The sequence below is a fragment of the Rousettus aegyptiacus genome, unplaced genomic scaffold, assembly GCF_014176215.1.
Source record: "Rousettus aegyptiacus isolate mRouAeg1 unplaced genomic scaffold, mRouAeg1.p scaffold_m13_p_3, whole genome shotgun sequence".
In the NCBI taxonomy this organism is placed as follows: domain Eukaryota; kingdom Metazoa; phylum Chordata; class Mammalia; order Chiroptera; family Pteropodidae; genus Rousettus; species Rousettus aegyptiacus.
In genome coordinates this window covers 149,210,156-149,226,819 of record NW_023416306.1, presented here as the reverse complement: position 1 = coordinate 149,226,819, position 16,664 = coordinate 149,210,156, and the positions used below count along the sequence as shown (strand labels likewise).

Here is a 16,664-nt window from a genome sequence, read left to right as displayed (position 1 = left end):
TGCATGGAGGAGGGGCGCCACCTGGAGGTGAGAATGTGGAGTGAGCCTTAAACTCCAGTTTCAAAATTTACCTTAAGCAAACAAAATAATCCTGCCTTCTACCCAGCTCTATCAAAGAGCCTGAGCATCAGGGAAATCCTCTGATTTCCAGGAACAAAAAGTAAAATAAGTAGAGAACATTGTTTCCAAATGGAGCAGAGGAACTGAAATCCACGTTAGACACATGATCTACAGGAAATCAATCAAAAGAAAGCTTGGATTTGCGTGTCATTTTATTCAAATTTAATAATGATAATAGTGACCTGCCATTTTTGAGTGCTTACTGTGCGGCAGGTACATGGGTACACTGTGCTATGTGCTGAACATATTGTATCTCAGTAACAATATGGGAGATATCACTATATGGTCAATTTATAGTTAACAAATGGAAGTTCAGAGAGGTTGAGTAACTCTCAGGATCACACAGCCAGGACATGGACATGCTGGGATATGAACCTAGGTTTGTGAACTCAGAAACTCATGCTTTCAACTGTTGAGTTAGACACCTGATGGATACAGCCATTAAACAGGTCCAATTAGGAACTCATCATCTTTGCTCAAAACTTGTTCCTCTTCCTCCACCATTCCCCATTTCAGCAAATGGTACTACCCCCCCCACACACACACACCATTTCCAGATGTCTGAGCCAGAAACCTAAGAGTTTTGATCCCATATCTAATCCATCGCCAATTTTGTTGACTCTCTGTCATAAATATCTTTAACATTTTTTAATTTTCTATTCTCTCTGTCTTCACTGCTTCTGCCTTGGTTTAGGCCTTGGCCATGTCTTGCCTGATTAGACGCTCTCCCAGCATCCCTCTCCTTCTTAGTACTTATGCTTGATTTACAATCATCTCCCCTGTTACAGATCCCGTGATGACAGGGCTCCACCAGTCTAATCCCAGTGCATGGCACACAATAGGCACTCAATATTTGAATGACTGAAGATAGTCAGGAATCATAATTTCCATAATTTCAATTCTATGGGCTGAATTGTGGCCCCTAAAAAGTCATACTGTAGTCCTAACCCTCAGTACCTCAGAATGTGACTGGAGATAGGGTATTTACAGAGATAATTAAGTTAAAGGGAGGTTGTTAGGGTGGACCCTGAATGGACATGATGAGTGACCTTATGAGAGGAGATTAGCACACAGAAAATACAGAGGGATGATCGTGTTAGGCGCAGCAAGAAGATGGCCATCTGCAAGTCAGAGAGAGACCACGGAAGAAACCAAATCTGCCGACGCCCTGATCTTGAACTTCTAGCCTCCAGAACTGTGAGAAAATAAATTTCTATTATTTAAACCACGCAGTCTTTGGTATTTTGTTATGGCAGCCCTAGCAGGCTAATATAATCAAGAAAGGAGACTAGACTCAGAAAGGTTGAAGGACTTATCCAACACTGGATAGTAATTACTAATCAGAAGTAATTAATTAGTAATGCACTAATTAGTAATGCATTAATCACATTCTGCCTTGTGCTTGACTTAACTCTTTTAGTATTTAACTTCTTGAATGTTTGGGTATTGTTTCTTCTACTGGCATGCAGGGTAAGGACCCTGTCTTTCCCTTCTCAGTATTCCCAGACTTACTAGTTAAGGTTGATGCTTTTTAACAATAAGTTTTCAATGCACGCTTTGTTGTTCTTATGTGATTGATTGACACATTCGATAGGGGAAAAGGACCCTGATCTTCAAGAAAAACATGCAAAAAATAGGGGGCCACCATCTCCAATGATGGGAAATGACTAATCTCTAAATCTACAAATATGAACATCAAGATGACTGGTTTAAGACATTATGGAGAGCAATGGTGCACTATGTTTGAAGTTAGAATTATCCACTTAAAAGCTGTGTGTGTGTGTGTGTGTGTGTGTGTGTGTGTGTGTGTGTGTGTTGGCTGGTTGCCGGGGAAGAGGCCTCTGGAAAACAGGAGCTGTAACTTCATAGTAGCCCCTCTGAAAACAGAAGGGGCCTAAAGCACTGAGCAGGCAGGTGGCTTCATGTCAGAGGCAGACGACTGAGGAAGAGAATCAGAGACTGGAAACAAGTCTGGCTCCTGAGCAACAGCTCGCCGATGTCTCAGAGACAAACGCCCATGGGACAGCAGCCCCAGTGCGTGGTCATACTCAGGACTGAAGACGCTTCTCCAGTATCATTCAAAAATGGAATGAAGTGTCCTTCCAGAAGTGAGAGAAAACTCCCAGCAGATTCATGGTAAGATTCCCTCTAGATTTCCTTGTGGCCCCACCTCCATGGTTTAGTGCAGGTTGGTCTCTCCCGTCCCACAGGACAGTTCTCAATGAGCGTCATCTGCTTAAGATGACCTAACTCTGAAGATTATTCAAAATGGTTTAATGGCTCCGAATATTTGACAAGGCCAAATTCATGGTACATACAGTGAGCTAAATAGCCCTAATTAGACCCCAGTTCTTCTTGTTAATGCATTCAGCAGGAGGGCCTACTGTGTATCAGGCTCTAAGTAGTTGTGAGCATACAGAGACCTGTCGTCCAGTAGCTTACAAGGCCCTGCCACGTAACACACTGAGCTGGTGGTCTTTGGGTGATGATTTTTTTCCTTCCTCTTTTCTGCATTTTCTAATTTCCTACTATGATGAACATATCACTTCAATAAAGTAAAAAACAAATATTACTTTGAAACAAATATTACCTTTTACCAGCTGGTTTAGGCCTGAAATTTCTTCTTAAGGCTTTAGTCTCGAGAATTGGGAATTGTTACACTTAACACTGTGTCGAATTACCCTGGGTCAAATCAGGAGACAGAAATCGCACGGTAATTTAAGTAGAAGCTGCTTAATATAAAGAGGTCTTAAGCTATGAACAAAGAGTTAACATAAAGCTATAAAGAGAACTCTCAAGGGTTCCCTAAGGCTGAGAAAGATTAACCAAGGAAGAACAACTTCAAAAGGGAGCCCCCTCCACAAAGCTGGGGTCCACACTTCATTGGAGAAGGTGTGACTGCAGCCCATTGGGAAGCAGAGAAGTCTGTCTGGGGCAGAATTGCTCCACAGTTGCCAGGTAAGCAGGAACAATCTTCAAGGGTGGACTGAGGCTGGTGAGGAGTCAGGGCACTGCGCTATGAGCCCAAGACTTAGAGCAGGAAGGCTTGGAAAGGTGCTCACCAGGCCTTAGCCTGAGCTGTGAGGTCACCAAGAGACTACTCGGGACACACAGCTGGAACAGAATACCAACCGGACAGTTCCCCTACACCAGCACCACTCATTCTGCAGCAGCAACAAGAAAAAGCAAAAAACACAGCACACAGGAACTAAGAAAAGCGCCTTCCTCCTACAACGTCCCTCCAGCTCCCTCTACTGGCCAACCTTAGCATCGTTTTCACTGTCGAGTAGAAAATGCATACAATCCATTCAGAGTTGGTAGTGAATTTGGAGGTACAAGGCAATAAATTGCTAACTGGCACAAGCTGTTTTCAGTCATTAAAACAGGTACTGGTAATATTTTTCTGTAAAAAGCTCTTGGGGTCATACAGTATCAAAACTATTCAATTCTGCCACTGTTGCATGATAAGTAGTATAGACAATATGTAAACAAGCAAGCATGGCTGTGTTCCAATAAGACTTGATTTACAAAAAAAGTGGATTTGGCCCACAGATCGTAGTTTACTGGTTCCTGATTTAGAACTTTGGAGTGAATAATCACTCTTCTGTGAATAGGATTATATTGAGAAGGGGAATGAACACAAGGTCACAGCTGAGGTGGGTGGTGGTGGCTGATTAAAAGGAATTTACATGGAGGTTAGACTGTCTATGGTATGGGTTTTTCTGTCCAAATTAGGTGAGCTCTATGAACTGAATGCTTGTGTCCGCCCCCTATTCATATGTTGAAACCCTAAGCCCCAATGTGATGGTATTTGGAGATGGGGCCTCTGGGAGGTGATTAGGTCATAAGGGTGGAGCCCTCATGATGGGTTAATGCTCTTGTAAGAAAAAGATAGGTGAGAACTTTCTCTCTACTCTGCTCTCCTCCATGTGAGGATACAAGAAGATGGCCATCTGCAAACCAGAAAGTAAGTCCTCACCAGATCTGCCAGCGCCTTGATCGTGAACTTCCCAGCCTTGAGAACTGTGAGAAATAAACTGCTGTTTAAGCCACCCAGGGCACTGTAATTTGTTATAGCAACCCAGACTGACAGTGATTGAACAGGGTACTTAATTAATGATTATCTTCAAGGGTCTGTGCAAGGCGAAACAACTGAGTATATTGTGCAGTCCTCTTCTGAGGAAGTTGAGGCTCAGAGGGACTAAGAAACTTCCCTCAAATCATACGGCCTGACTGAGCTGGCATCTGAACAATTAGTCTGTCTGACTCTAAAGCCCACCTTCCTCACCACCTTGTTCACTACCCCACTCACGATGGGCAGGTGGGTGTTCCCAAACTGGGCTGCTTTCTTGACTGGATACCATAATAAAGTTGGATTTAACCCCCTTGATCTTTGGTGTTAAAAGATCCAAGGCTGGGACTCCAAATATGAAGGAAATCAACACTTAACCCATGTGAAACCCATCTCCCGAAAAGTTCGAGGCACTTCAAGATGAGAGGTGAGAGATATCTGACCATTTAATGGTGCTCCATTGATTGTCAAGTCGGTTCTGAGGAATTGGCTGGCTAGGCCAGTGTCGTATTTCAGGGCCCCCTTCCCATGTCCTCTCTTTCCACGACCTTCCCAAATAATCATCCCTTAATCAAGTGTGGAACATTTGCTAGACTTCCTTCCCCTTAAAAACTTGCAGATACTGCAGATGTTTCCTCATTGATTTTGAGCATACTTATACGGTGAGGTTTATCAAACGGAGTGGTAACTATTTTATCACTGCTTATTTTTTTTTAACTCATTTATTTTTTAGGTGAGGTAACCCTTGGTCGACCTCACAGATTGCAAGGACCTTGTCAGTTTACAATCCCTTATTTTATTTTATTTTTTATGCCTACAGCACCTGGTCTTCCTAGGTGGTCTCCCATCCAAGTACTAACTAGGCCCGACCCTACTTAGCTTCTGAGATTAGATGGGATCGGGCTTGTGCAGGGTAGCATGGCTGTAGACTATCACTGCTTATTAACAATGCATTGGTCTAGGTACTTTGATCATGGTCTTTCCAGTGCTGGCAACAACCCTGGAAGGTAGCTATTTAATGACAAAGATAACATTCATATAACAGACATTATTAAGCTTTGAGGTAGGCATTTTAATGAGATTCTATGTAAAGAGAGGAAAACTGAGATTTGGAGAGGTTGACTTGCCCACCCCACTCATGTCCACCTGAACTTGCTTCTCCCCAGATGATAGGTTTGCTGTGGAAATATAACGCATGGGATACACTTCAAGGTCAGACAGAGCCAGGTCCAAATCCCAGCCTCACCTCTTATCAGCCATCTGATCAATTACCCCTTTTCTCTGAGAGCAGTTCTTCTCAGTGATCCTGTTTGTCTTGCAAAGGCTTCTATTCTAAACTATTTTTCATGTATACTTGTACAGCAAACACTCCTGGGAGAGACAGAGTCTCCCACAGGTCAGAGGGATGATTTGTTTCCTATCTAGGATGACAAAAATAATGCCTCCTTCTGGGGAAAAGGTTGAACAGGTTTGCTCGCAGCCCCCTTTAAAAGATTAACCCTAGGGTCATTCAGCTATGACACACATCTACTATATGTACAGTATCTATCTGAGCCCACCTGTCTACTGCTCCATGGGACTTGGGGAGCCAACAAAAACATTAACCTCATGCTGCCTGTCATACCAGAAAAAAACAGAGTCCTTTGCTTCTGATCCAGGAGTCTCGTGTCTTCTGCCAACATCTATGACCCTGTGGAAGACTGACTAGATAGCATGAAAGTAGGATAAAATCTCAAATTCTTCAGGCTTTAACACTCTTATCCAGATGTCAAAAGAGTCAGTAACTCTCACTTTCTCACCTCCCATTGCACCTCAACCTCCTGTGGTTTGGCTTCAGCTGCTGGTACAATACTACAGATGTTTTGGCCGATGTCACCAAAGATCCTCTCACCACCAGTTTCAGTGGGTATTTGACTCCAGGCAAAAATCTTTCTGGACCTGTGCAGCCTGAGCACTTGGAGCACACCCTCCTTCTGAAGTGCTCTACTGTGGGCTTCCACAAGACCACAATTTCTTTCCTGTCTTTATTGGTCGCTTTCATGGACTCCTTGTCTCTTAGCAGCCCCATCAATGCCCTGCCCAACTCCCTTTTGCTCCACCTGCCCTCTCTGGGTAATCTCACTCACATCGTTGGTTTCAGGAACCTCACATATGGTGACAATGCCCTAAACTCTAGTTCCAGACCAGACCTCTGACACAACTTACCCGGTCACCCACTGAGCAGTAACACCTCAAACTCAAATTCCTCCGAAGAGGAACCCATTCTTCCCTGGCCCTCCACGCCACCTAATCCTCCCTCTTGGAGCCACACTTGGAGTACATCCAGATGCTCCTAGAGGTTATCTTTGACCCCTCACGGTTCTTCATACCCCAGAGCCAAGCTATATCTGAGTATTGTTTCCTTTACTCTTTATTTCAGGAATTTGTACCCCGGCCTCCCACCACACCTACTCCTACTGTTGTTCCCCCTCAGGTCCCAATCCTTCCTGCCTTTTGGGCGACTCTAGTGTCCAGCTAACTAGTCTCCCTGCCTCCTTTTGCCCCCCGCTAAAGCCCTTACCCCTTTATTGTCAGAGTTATATTCTTAAACTATAAACTAAATCACGTCATTTCTCTGCCTTAAGTCTTTTCCTGTTTCTCACTGCCTCACAGTGTCAAGATTATTGATACCATGGTTCACCACGCTTGCTAACGTTATGTCTCACCCACCCTCACTCAAGTACTCTTTGCATCTCTCTCCTATGGCCACTACCACTCAAACTGGAAAAAAATGTAGGGAGGAGGTGTCTCAAAGTAATACTCCTTAAATGGCACTGTTTTTTGTTGTTTTTGTTTGTTTGTTTGGCACTAACTGGTTTTCATTTGTATTATCCGGAATCAGGAAATCCTAAAATGTTGCATTAAGCACTAGTCACACATACTCTGCTTTCCTCTAACTGACCTGGATGTTCTTAGTTTTTCTTAAAACTAACATAATTTGGATTATGAGCCATATTTCTACCTAATTGTTCACTACTGAGTTTGTTTGTTTGCTTCTCAGGGTCCCCTTGAAAATCAAACCAAGCTGCTCCTTCATTCAACCCAGTTAAGGTGCTGAAAGAAATAAATTTCATATTTAAATGTTTTATACATAAAATATATATACATAAAATATGTATATATATATATATACATAAAAAAAAACATAAAACATCTTCAACCTCTAAGCAAACAAGCCAACACCCTCGAGTGTCCACCAGGAGGCGCCGGGGGTGTCGAAGGACCTTTGCGGTACCCTCACGGTTGGAGAGGCACCGAAGGATGCAGCAGCGACGGAACTCGGCTTCCTTTTTTAAGAATCAGTGAGAGGGAAGGGAGCAGAGCTGTGTTATTTTAGGGAAACCTTGTCGCACTCCCCCTCTCGCGTGTAGGTAGCGTCTGGGGCGTGTGCGGGCCCCATGGAGAGACGCTGGCGGTGGCTGCAGTGGCAGCTGGGGCTCCTATCGCGGCGGCAGCCGGCAGTAACCCGACCCCGCCGGCGCGGGGACTGAAGAGGCGCAGGGGAGAGCGGCGAGCTGCGAACAAAAGCCCTCGGCGCGGGGCCTGAGCCCGGGAGGACGCGCGGTAAGTGAATCGGCCGGGGAGCCGCTGGCACTGGCGCGTCCGGGGTATCCCAGGAGTCCACCTCGCTGGGACACCGTTGGGGGACTCGGAGGGCATCTGGGGGCAGGTGTTAGGGTGGAGGGTGCCTTAGCACACCAGACTTGGAGGGAATCGAGTGCATCTGGGAGGATCCAGGCGCCTTTTTCATCCCCGGCAAACATGGGGCTGGGGGAAAGCGGGCGGTGAGGGTGAGCAGCGGAGGCGGGCACAGCGCATAGCAATCCCTACCCAAGAGGCAGGAGCAAGATCCAGCACCCCTCCGGGAGAGGCCTTTGGGGATTGAGGCATTTCCCTCAGTCCATCAACCCCTGGCCCGTGCTTGCATCTCCTTTGGCAAAGAGAAATCAACCATAACTTCTTCCCGAGGCAAACGGGGTCCTCGCTGCAATGCACTTTAGGGATGAACAGGCCTCTTCCTTTTTTTGTTCCTGCAAAACTGAATCCCTGGTTGCCCGCCTAAGCTACAAACAAATACGCTAATCCTCGGGGGAATCCTCCAGCGCCTCCCTGGCCAGCTACTGCCCTGCTCCTCGATCTTTTCATTTTAATTTCGGGCAGGAAGGAGGTAAATCTAGCGGGCCAGACGCCCTGTAGAGCTTGGCCACGGCCTCTGCCGCGCGCTCCGGGGCTCAGGGAGATTGAGGCTGCACCAGTACCGGGCCACCCCCGCCTGGGTTTTATGATTTACGTTCTGCCTGGGCCTCTGAGCCTAATCCCAAAGAGGATTAAGTAGGGAGGGGGTGGATGTGAATGGGATGTGGAGAACTGCTCTCAGATGTATCCCACGATGTCCCTCCCTTGTCATCACAGACTCCACAAAAGGACAGGGCTTAGCCATGGTGGACCCCGTACCTGAAGAAGAGAAGGCAGCAGCCGAGCCTGGAGGCTCAGGAGGAAACGGAGCCGCAGCGTCCGCGCCCCCTGACGCCCAGGGCGCCCAGCAGCCCGCGGCCTCTTCTGCCTCGGCGTCGGAGCCCGTGCCCCGCAAGGCTGAAGTCCCGTGCGCCGCAGAAGGCGGACGGCGCGAGCAGTCCCCGCTGCTGCACCTCGACCTGTTCAACTTTGACTGTCCAGAGGCCGAGGGCAGCCGCTACGTGCTGACCAGCCCCCGCTCGCTCGAGGCCTGCGCCCGCTGCGCTGTCAAACCGGTGGAGCTGCTGCCACGGGCCCTGACCGACCTGGTGCGCGAGGCCCCGGGCCGCTCCATGAGAGTGGCCACCGGCCTGTACGAGGCGTACGAAGCGGAGCGGCGCGCCAAGCTGCAGCAGTGCCGCGCCGAGCGTGAGCGCATCGTGCGCGAAGAGAAGCGGCGCCTCTTCACACCGTTGGGTTCCGCGGCCGCCGCAGGCTCGGGCCCCAGCGCGGGCAGCAGCAGCAGCTGCAGCAGCGCCAGCCTCCCGGCCTCGCCCGCGCCGCGTGCGGCCCGCAAGGCCTCCTCTAGTCCGTCCCCGGCGCGGACCCAACCTCCGCCTGCGGCCTCGCGAGCGGGTCGGAAAAGCCACTCATTAGACTCTCTGTCGCGCCGGCGTGAGGGTGCCCTCAGCTCCGAGTCCGGCGCGTCGTCGTCGTCCTACAGCGGGGAGAGCCTGAGGGAGCTGCGCTGGCCGCCTCGGGCCTCGGCCAGGAACAGCTGCCCCGCGGGGTCTTTGTCCTCCGCCCCCAACCCTCTGGGCCGCCCGTCCGCCCTGGTTCTGGTGCCGCTCACGGCCCGCAGCTTCAGCCTCGGCGACTTGAGTCATTCACCGCAGACGGCTCAGCACGTGGAGCGCATCGTGCGTCAAGTGCGCGCGGAGCGGGGCCTGCGCGGAGTGCCCGAGCGCGACCGCAAGATCGCGGCGCTGATGCTGGCACGGCACCAGGAGGAGCGCCTGTTGCTGGAACAGCGCGCCGTGGCCCACGGCCAGTGGGAGCAGCAGCGCGTGTGCGCCGAACGGCGGCGGGAGCGCGAGGAACGCGAGAAGCAGCGCGCCCTGGAGCAGGGCCGCCGGGCCTGGGCCGCGCAGGTGGAGGAGCGGCGCGGCCGCCGGGGCCGCGAGGAGCGAGAGGCGGCGCGGCGGCGGCAGCAGCAGTGCGAGCTCAGCGAGGAGCGGCGGCGAGAGCTGGCCGAGCGCCAGGGCCTGCTCCGGCGGGAACGGGCGGAGCGCGTGGCTCGGGAGGACCGGCTGCGCAAGCTGCAGCAGGAGCAGAACTTGAAGCAGCGAGAGGAGGGCCTGCAGGAAGGGCGCGAGCGGGCCGAGCAGGTCCGCAGGGAGCGCGCCCAGCGTGCGGCCCACACCAAGCTGCGGCAGGAGGGCCAGCTGCAGCGAGAAAAGCGGGAGTTGAGCCGCGTTGAGCAGGCGCGCCACCAGGCGCTGTTGCAAGGCCGGGTTCGACAGGAGAACGAGGAGCGTGAGGGCCTGCGGAGCTCCCTGGAGGCCAGCTTGGTCCGCGCGCAGGAGAACTACGAACAGTTGGTAGAGCAGCGCACCCGGGAGCTGCGACAGCGGGCCCGGAGGGAGGAGCTGCAGGGCCGGCGAGCCAAGGAGGCGGCCGAGCGCAAAGAGCGCGAGCACCAGGCGCACCTGGAGGCGCTGGCCCGGGCAGGAGAGCGGCGGCTGCAGCACGCGGCACAGGCTGCGGAGGAGGCGGTGCAACAGAAGGCGCGGCGCGTGGGCCAGAGCCGGCTGGAGAAGGAGCGGGCCCAGCGCGCCAACAAAGAGAAGGTGGACAGGGACGAAGACTGCCGCCGGCGGGAGCTTCTCCAAGCCATTGGGCGCAAGCTGGAGCGCAGTGAACAGCTGTCACGGGAGCGGCGTAGCGCCCTGGAGAGCGCCCGCTCCACAGCCCGGGCCTCCTTCCACGTGCGCGAGAAGGTGCGCCAGGAGACCAACACGCGCTCCTTCGACCGCATGGTGCGGGAGGCCCAGCTGCATGCCAGCCTGGACCGCAAATGACCGCCACCCCGCGCTGGCCAGACTGCCACGCTCAGCCCCACAGGGCCTCCCATGGCCACTTTGACCAGACCGTGAGAGTCCCCGTTCGGGGCATAGCACCTTGACCTCGCCAGGCTTCTGACCCATAATGAGACAATGAGAGGACCAACACGTGAAACCTGCCAGTCTGCCGCCTTTATTTTTAATAACTGATTTCGTATGGAAATGACATAGCACAATCTTTGACCATATTCACTCTTGGTGGCTCCTGCAGCGGCCCTTGCCAAGGTTCCCTGCATGTCTTTTGGGTTGGAATAGAAAAGAGCCAAGGAGGAAGGGGCTGGGTTGAGAGTGGGGAAAGTCCCCCCCCCCCTCGCACCAAGAGAGAGTGCAAGGGTGACTGCCCCCTTCTGCAGCAGTCACCCCAGGCACCTTTCACATATTGCTGTCTGAGACGACTGCAGATACTGTAGTTGAGGAGGCATCTCCCTGGTTCACCTCCATCTTTTAAAATATGGCAGGTTGCACAAAGCTCAGAGGCCTCCGAAAAGCACAGCTCTTCAAAGGTGTTAGGCCACACCTAAGTAACCCAAAAAGCTATTGATTTTTGTATGCTTGACTTTTAATCTGCCACGAGCAAATTCTGGTCTAATTCTGATAGTTTTTTCAGAGTCCCCTAGGTTTTCTAGTTAGACAATCATCTGCGAATAATGATCAATTTGTGTTTTTTTTCCTCCTCCCAAGTGATACAAGAAATTGGTTTGTTTGATAATGCTGTTTAGCTTTAGGGGAAGCCCCTCAGCCCCTAGCAGCTTTCCATCAGATTAAGAGTTCTTGCAGGGTAGTTTCAAAGGAGGTAGTGTCTGATGCCCACCTCCCAGTGTGGAGCCCACTCCTCACAGACAGCAGCCATGCCTTAAGAAGCAGAGCTACCTTATGTGCCTGCCCAGGCCAATCCTGCCTAAATCTCCAGCCCTGACTGCAGTCCCAAGAGTGGGCCCCAGGGAGTTTGGAGTGTAGGATTCCCTCTGTGAAGGAATCATCACAGTGGCTCTGAGGGCAATTGACTGTGGTAGCTGATGAGCTGGAATTGCCTCTTTGCTGTTGAGAGTTGTGCTCACAATTGGTGGCAATGTATCTTCTCCTCCCTTCCCCCAAGTGAGGAAAAGGATAATCTGTCCCTTAAATCCCTCTCATCTGTGACTGAAAGTATTTAATCAGTCTCTTTGTGCCTCACCTTCCCATTAGCCAGATGGGGCCATCAGTATTCTTCTCCTGGTACCTCAAAGTCTCCCGGATCCAAAGCGCCACCTCAGTATTATTTGTTAATTTTCTTTGTGCCTTTCTTGACCTGGAGTTGGGAGGCAAGAGGGCTGTTGTTGGCTTAGGTTGTTTCTGAGAATGTGGATTCCTAGTGTTGGAAGGAGTAATGCATCATGGACAGATGGTCGTTTAGCCTCTGGGGAAAAATACTTGCAAGACCAGGCCACTCCCTGGCCCAGAAAAGTCCTGTTCAGTTGTCTTCAGGCAACTTTAACCCCTAGAGTGCTTCCCTTCCATGAAGCTGAAGTCAGCCTCTAGCCGTATCCACCCACTGACTCTGCCTTTATCAGGGAAAGTGGGAAATAGAACATTACTTTTTACATTAAATCAGCATCAGGAAGTAAAAGTTACCAAAAAATCAGGGTAGAGAACTACTATATTAGACATAGTTCATGTATATTCTGCTGGACGGAATTGTTCCTAAAATGTCTGGTATTAAATACATTTGCGTGTTTACGCACACACGCACACACACACACACTATCCTCACCCTCCCCTCATGTGCCACCGGGTACAGGAGTATTGTGTAGAAGGAAGCAGTGCTTGATTGTTATACTTCAGATTTTGTGAAACCAGGAAAGGAACTGTGCCAAGGTTTATTTCCTGAGCGGGTGAATTTTTCTGTCAAATTTTCTTCTTGTCAATAACCAGGTTGTCAGTGTGCTGTAATCAATGGCCTTTTCTGTGAGTCAGGGTCATTTAACTAAAATGTTAACATGATACTGGTTCTTACCTTGTGGTTCCTGATTTACTAGAGGGCTTTTAAAACTTTAATAGTTCTTCCTAAAACTACTTACTTCCAAAGTAAGTGCATTTGTATGGAAACGATACAATGTTTTGTTTTGTTTCGATTTTTTTTTTTTTTTGGATAAGGCACTAAAAAGTACATAGAGGATCTTACCCGGCCCATGATTCAGTTTGTTTTATGACTTACTGAGCATGAAAGTGGTATTCTCCATGCTATGACTTTGGAACTGCAGGTGCAGTTGCTATAAAAAGAGAGGATCATGTGACTGTACTACACCTCGGGAGTATCATATACTGTCATGACTTAGTGCAGAAAGGAATGGTCTCGAAAAGCACATTGCAGATCATAGTATCAGATGTGATACAAAGACTCAGGCATGAATGTCACCAAATGAGAAAAGCACTGTGTAAAGGAAAAGTTTTTTGGATTCTTAAAAGCAAAACAAAACCATGTAGCTAAGTAGAATTAAGGCAAACACAGAAGCTAAATTTAGTAAAGGGTGATTTTTCCAAATTTCAGACTGTCGTCTAGAATATAGACCTATCTCGATATTCTAAGAGAAGAGGTCATGTTGCTCTTTTAGGAGAAGCAATTTCCATGATCCTTTGTTGGCCCCTTTTTATATTCTCTTTGAAACGGTGCAGGAGAAGTGTTTCTTATTCTGAAATATAACAGGAGAAAATTGGAGAGGAAGGGGTTGCAGGAATGATGGTGGAGAATGGCTTGCTTCTGATGTGAACATTCTAATCAGTGCCCAGAATTTGCCTTGGAGCACTGTGCTAGAAATTTTTACTATCCAGGAAACTGCAGCCTTGAAGTAGCCCTGGACCTTCACATTTACCCTCTTGGAATATTCCTTGCTCAGAGAATGTAAAGTATGGTGAGGAAGAATGGGAATGGTTGGAAAAAGCTTTAGTTTGGTTCATTACCAAGGAGACAAGCAGGACAAAGCCATTTCAGTTGGAATCATCAGCGAAGCTAGCCCAGTATCCTGCTCAGGCAATGACCAAAGTTATACCACATCTGGACAGGAAGATGGAAGTTTCCTTTCAGAAGCACATAGACTGTGAGTCTTCGATGGGAGCAGAAGCAGGATTTACCAAAGGCGAAGAGTCTGTGAGCTGAAAGGCATATGAGAATGCCACTTGTACCCAGGCCATTCTGTAATGCCTACCACTTATCATTTCCCCTCCTTTAAAAAGTCCATTGGATGACCGATTCTACATAGGGGCTGTATCTTGTTTCCCATTAATTCCCCTGTAGACTATGGTTTAGCACCTCACATAGGTTAAGCACATAAATACTGAGTGGAGAGAGGGATAGTCCATGGATGGATGACAGACAAATGAATGGTGACCAGGAGAACTCTGCATAAAATGGACTGCATGGGCAGACCTCCATTCAACAAATTTGTATTGAGCACCTGCTTTGTGCCAGGCACGGCTCTTGATGCTGAAGAGACAGAGTCTCTGATCATTGACCCTGGGGACCACTTATGGTACAATGTCATGAGTAGACCCCTGTATTTCCCCATTGGGCTTAACTCCCTTCCTACCCCGATATCCATCTAAGGAATATGGTCCATCAAGCACTAATTTCAAGCCCTTCAGTTTCCTGGGTACATGCCGTCCAGCAACCAACCATCATCTAGTCACTGTTCTCTGTCCCTCAGAGGAGCCTTGATTAATTAGGTTAAATTCGTAAGGTCATTTCCTTAATCAGCTGTAAATGACAGTAAAAGAGAGAGAGAAATCAGTGACCTTTGAGGGCATTGATCTGTGTTGCCTTTAGCAGAGGCTGCATAAATAATGATCTTGGACCAAAAGAACTGAGCCTCAGGCCATACAGAGTCCCAGATGACCCGAAACAGAACCAGCTCCTTCTTTTGACTGTTCTTGCTGAGATAAGAAACTCAGCATTTCAGAAGCATTTCCCGTTTTAATGTCCCAACAAAAAGAGGGTTCTGATCAATACTAAATCGATGAGAAAGTTTAATGAACCAGACTATCCCACTGCTTAAGACTTACAGGTGATTGAGGTGACGACAGGTTGTCATGTAGACTTGCCTTTTTTTCTACCAAAGACGGCATCACCACCCTGCATGTCCCAGGGGAACATTCGGCAGAGGAACATAAGGAACTTGGCACTTCTTGACCCAGGCACACCCAGCAGATAACTCCCAGTTCTAGAAATGTTGTTTAGGCCTTATATGTGACACGTGGTTTTGGGAGTCTGATGCAGCACCTGCAGTATTACGCCTGCTCGATCACATGACTCTTTACAGAAGAACCTGTTATCTGCTCACATATGTGCTCTGATATGCTCTCCATATGCACCTCCTCCACGCCCTGGGCATCCCCCACATGCCCCCAGACCTTCATATAGTCCCTGGTGCTGCTTGGGTTTCACATAGGTCAGTGCTGGGGCAGAGAGTGGAGTTACTAGCAGATTTGGGTTATGGAGGAGGAGAGTGGTTTCATTCTGAAGAACACTGGTAATCATTACAATATTGCTGCTTCCCATTTCATCAAATACGGCCACACGAGCACGAAAACCTACTCAAAGTGATTTTTAAATTAGCTGCCATTTTGGAATGTTCATGCCCTTCTCGCTCTCCGCTAGTACAGTACCGATGGCATGTTTCTGTGTCAGACACTTGCACAATTCACAGGGCTGTCAGAAAAGGGGACATATCTATTGTGTTTGAGTGTGCACATGCATGTGTGCACACACATGCACATACACACACTCCGACAAATCCCAGCACCAGTGTTCTGGCAGAGGCAGGGAGCCTGTAGCCATCTTATTCTTACAGGGAATGGTAAGTTCTGGGGAAATTTGCTGCCCCTTGGTGGTGGTCCACTGATTCCACCTACCACCAGCTCCAAGATCACTTTGGGCTCTGGCCCACGAGCATGGTGTCCATATTTCCCGAATCTGTCACTGAGCCACGTGGTAACAAGGCTTTTCATGCTGCCACTACACTTCTCCTTCCTTCTGCTTGCTGTGAGAGACTGACTGGGAAATGGAAGATAGGTACCAAAATGTTGACATTCAGAATATCTCGGAGTGACAGAATGATATCTACCAGGTTCTGAAAACCCAGTCCATGTGGTTACCATACGTTTAAGACAAAGTATTTGGCAAAGGAGCAAGTGTCTTGACTTATTCAAACTAACTACTGTTCCACAGGCCCCTCTTGTCATCTGTAATATGGGAACAATAAATCCTACTTGGTAAGGAGTTGTTAAATGAGCTAATGCTTGGAAAGCACAGTCACTGGCAAATAGCACTCAATTCGTGGATGCTGTTATTCTGAACTTGGGAAGGTAATGAAGGAATGGGGTAGGTTGACCTATAGCCAGGTGGTCTTGCTGAATGCCAGGTTAGGATGGCAGCCCTTTGCAGTTGTCTGTATCCCTTGCTATGTGGTGATCCCCAGCCATTCCAAAAGAAGGGGCTCTGGCATAGTGGATCCCCAGGAATGTGTGGTAGTCTATGGCTGGGAAGAGGAGGAGAGAGTACCTTGTTTACCAAATGTTTGGCAATAAAATTGACATCTGATGATAATTTTTGAAATTTTATTTTAATACTTCCTAAATGATGCCAAAATGAGAGAATGTTTTTAAAATTTGTATTATACAAATAATACAAAACTCACCCTATTTTCCCCAAGAAAGATACAAATTTTACAAATTTATATCTTTCTTGGGGAAAATAGGGTGAGTTTCTATCCTGGTGATACCCAAGTTCTCTGGTAGCATCTTTAGCAGAACCAATTAGGAGAGGTTCAGGAGAACCACTGTTCTGGAAGTTTCTGATACTGCAGGATGTGGCATCTGGCAAG

The 16,664-nt window shown here is 48.7% G+C and overlaps 1 protein-coding gene and 1 pseudogene across 1 annotated transcript; one reads left to right on the top strand and one right to left on the bottom strand.

Annotated features, from left to right (window-relative positions):
• Positions 1–5,003: 5,003 nt before the first annotated feature.
• Positions 5,004–5,122, bottom strand: LOC118601272 (annotated as a pseudogene).
• A 2,413-nt stretch (positions 5,123–7,535) lies between these two features.
• Positions 7,536–16,424, top strand: CCDC177 (coiled-coil domain containing 177). The gene is made up of 2 exons (XM_016131220.2): positions 7,536–7,795; positions 8,645–16,424. Exon 2 carries the CDS (start codon positions 8,671–8,673, stop codon positions 10,765–10,767), a length of 2,097 nt encoding a protein of 698 aa, XP_015986706.2. The 5' UTR covers positions 7,536–7,795; positions 8,645–8,670; the 3' UTR covers positions 10,768–16,424.
• The last annotated feature ends 240 nt before the right edge of the window (positions 16,425–16,664 follow it).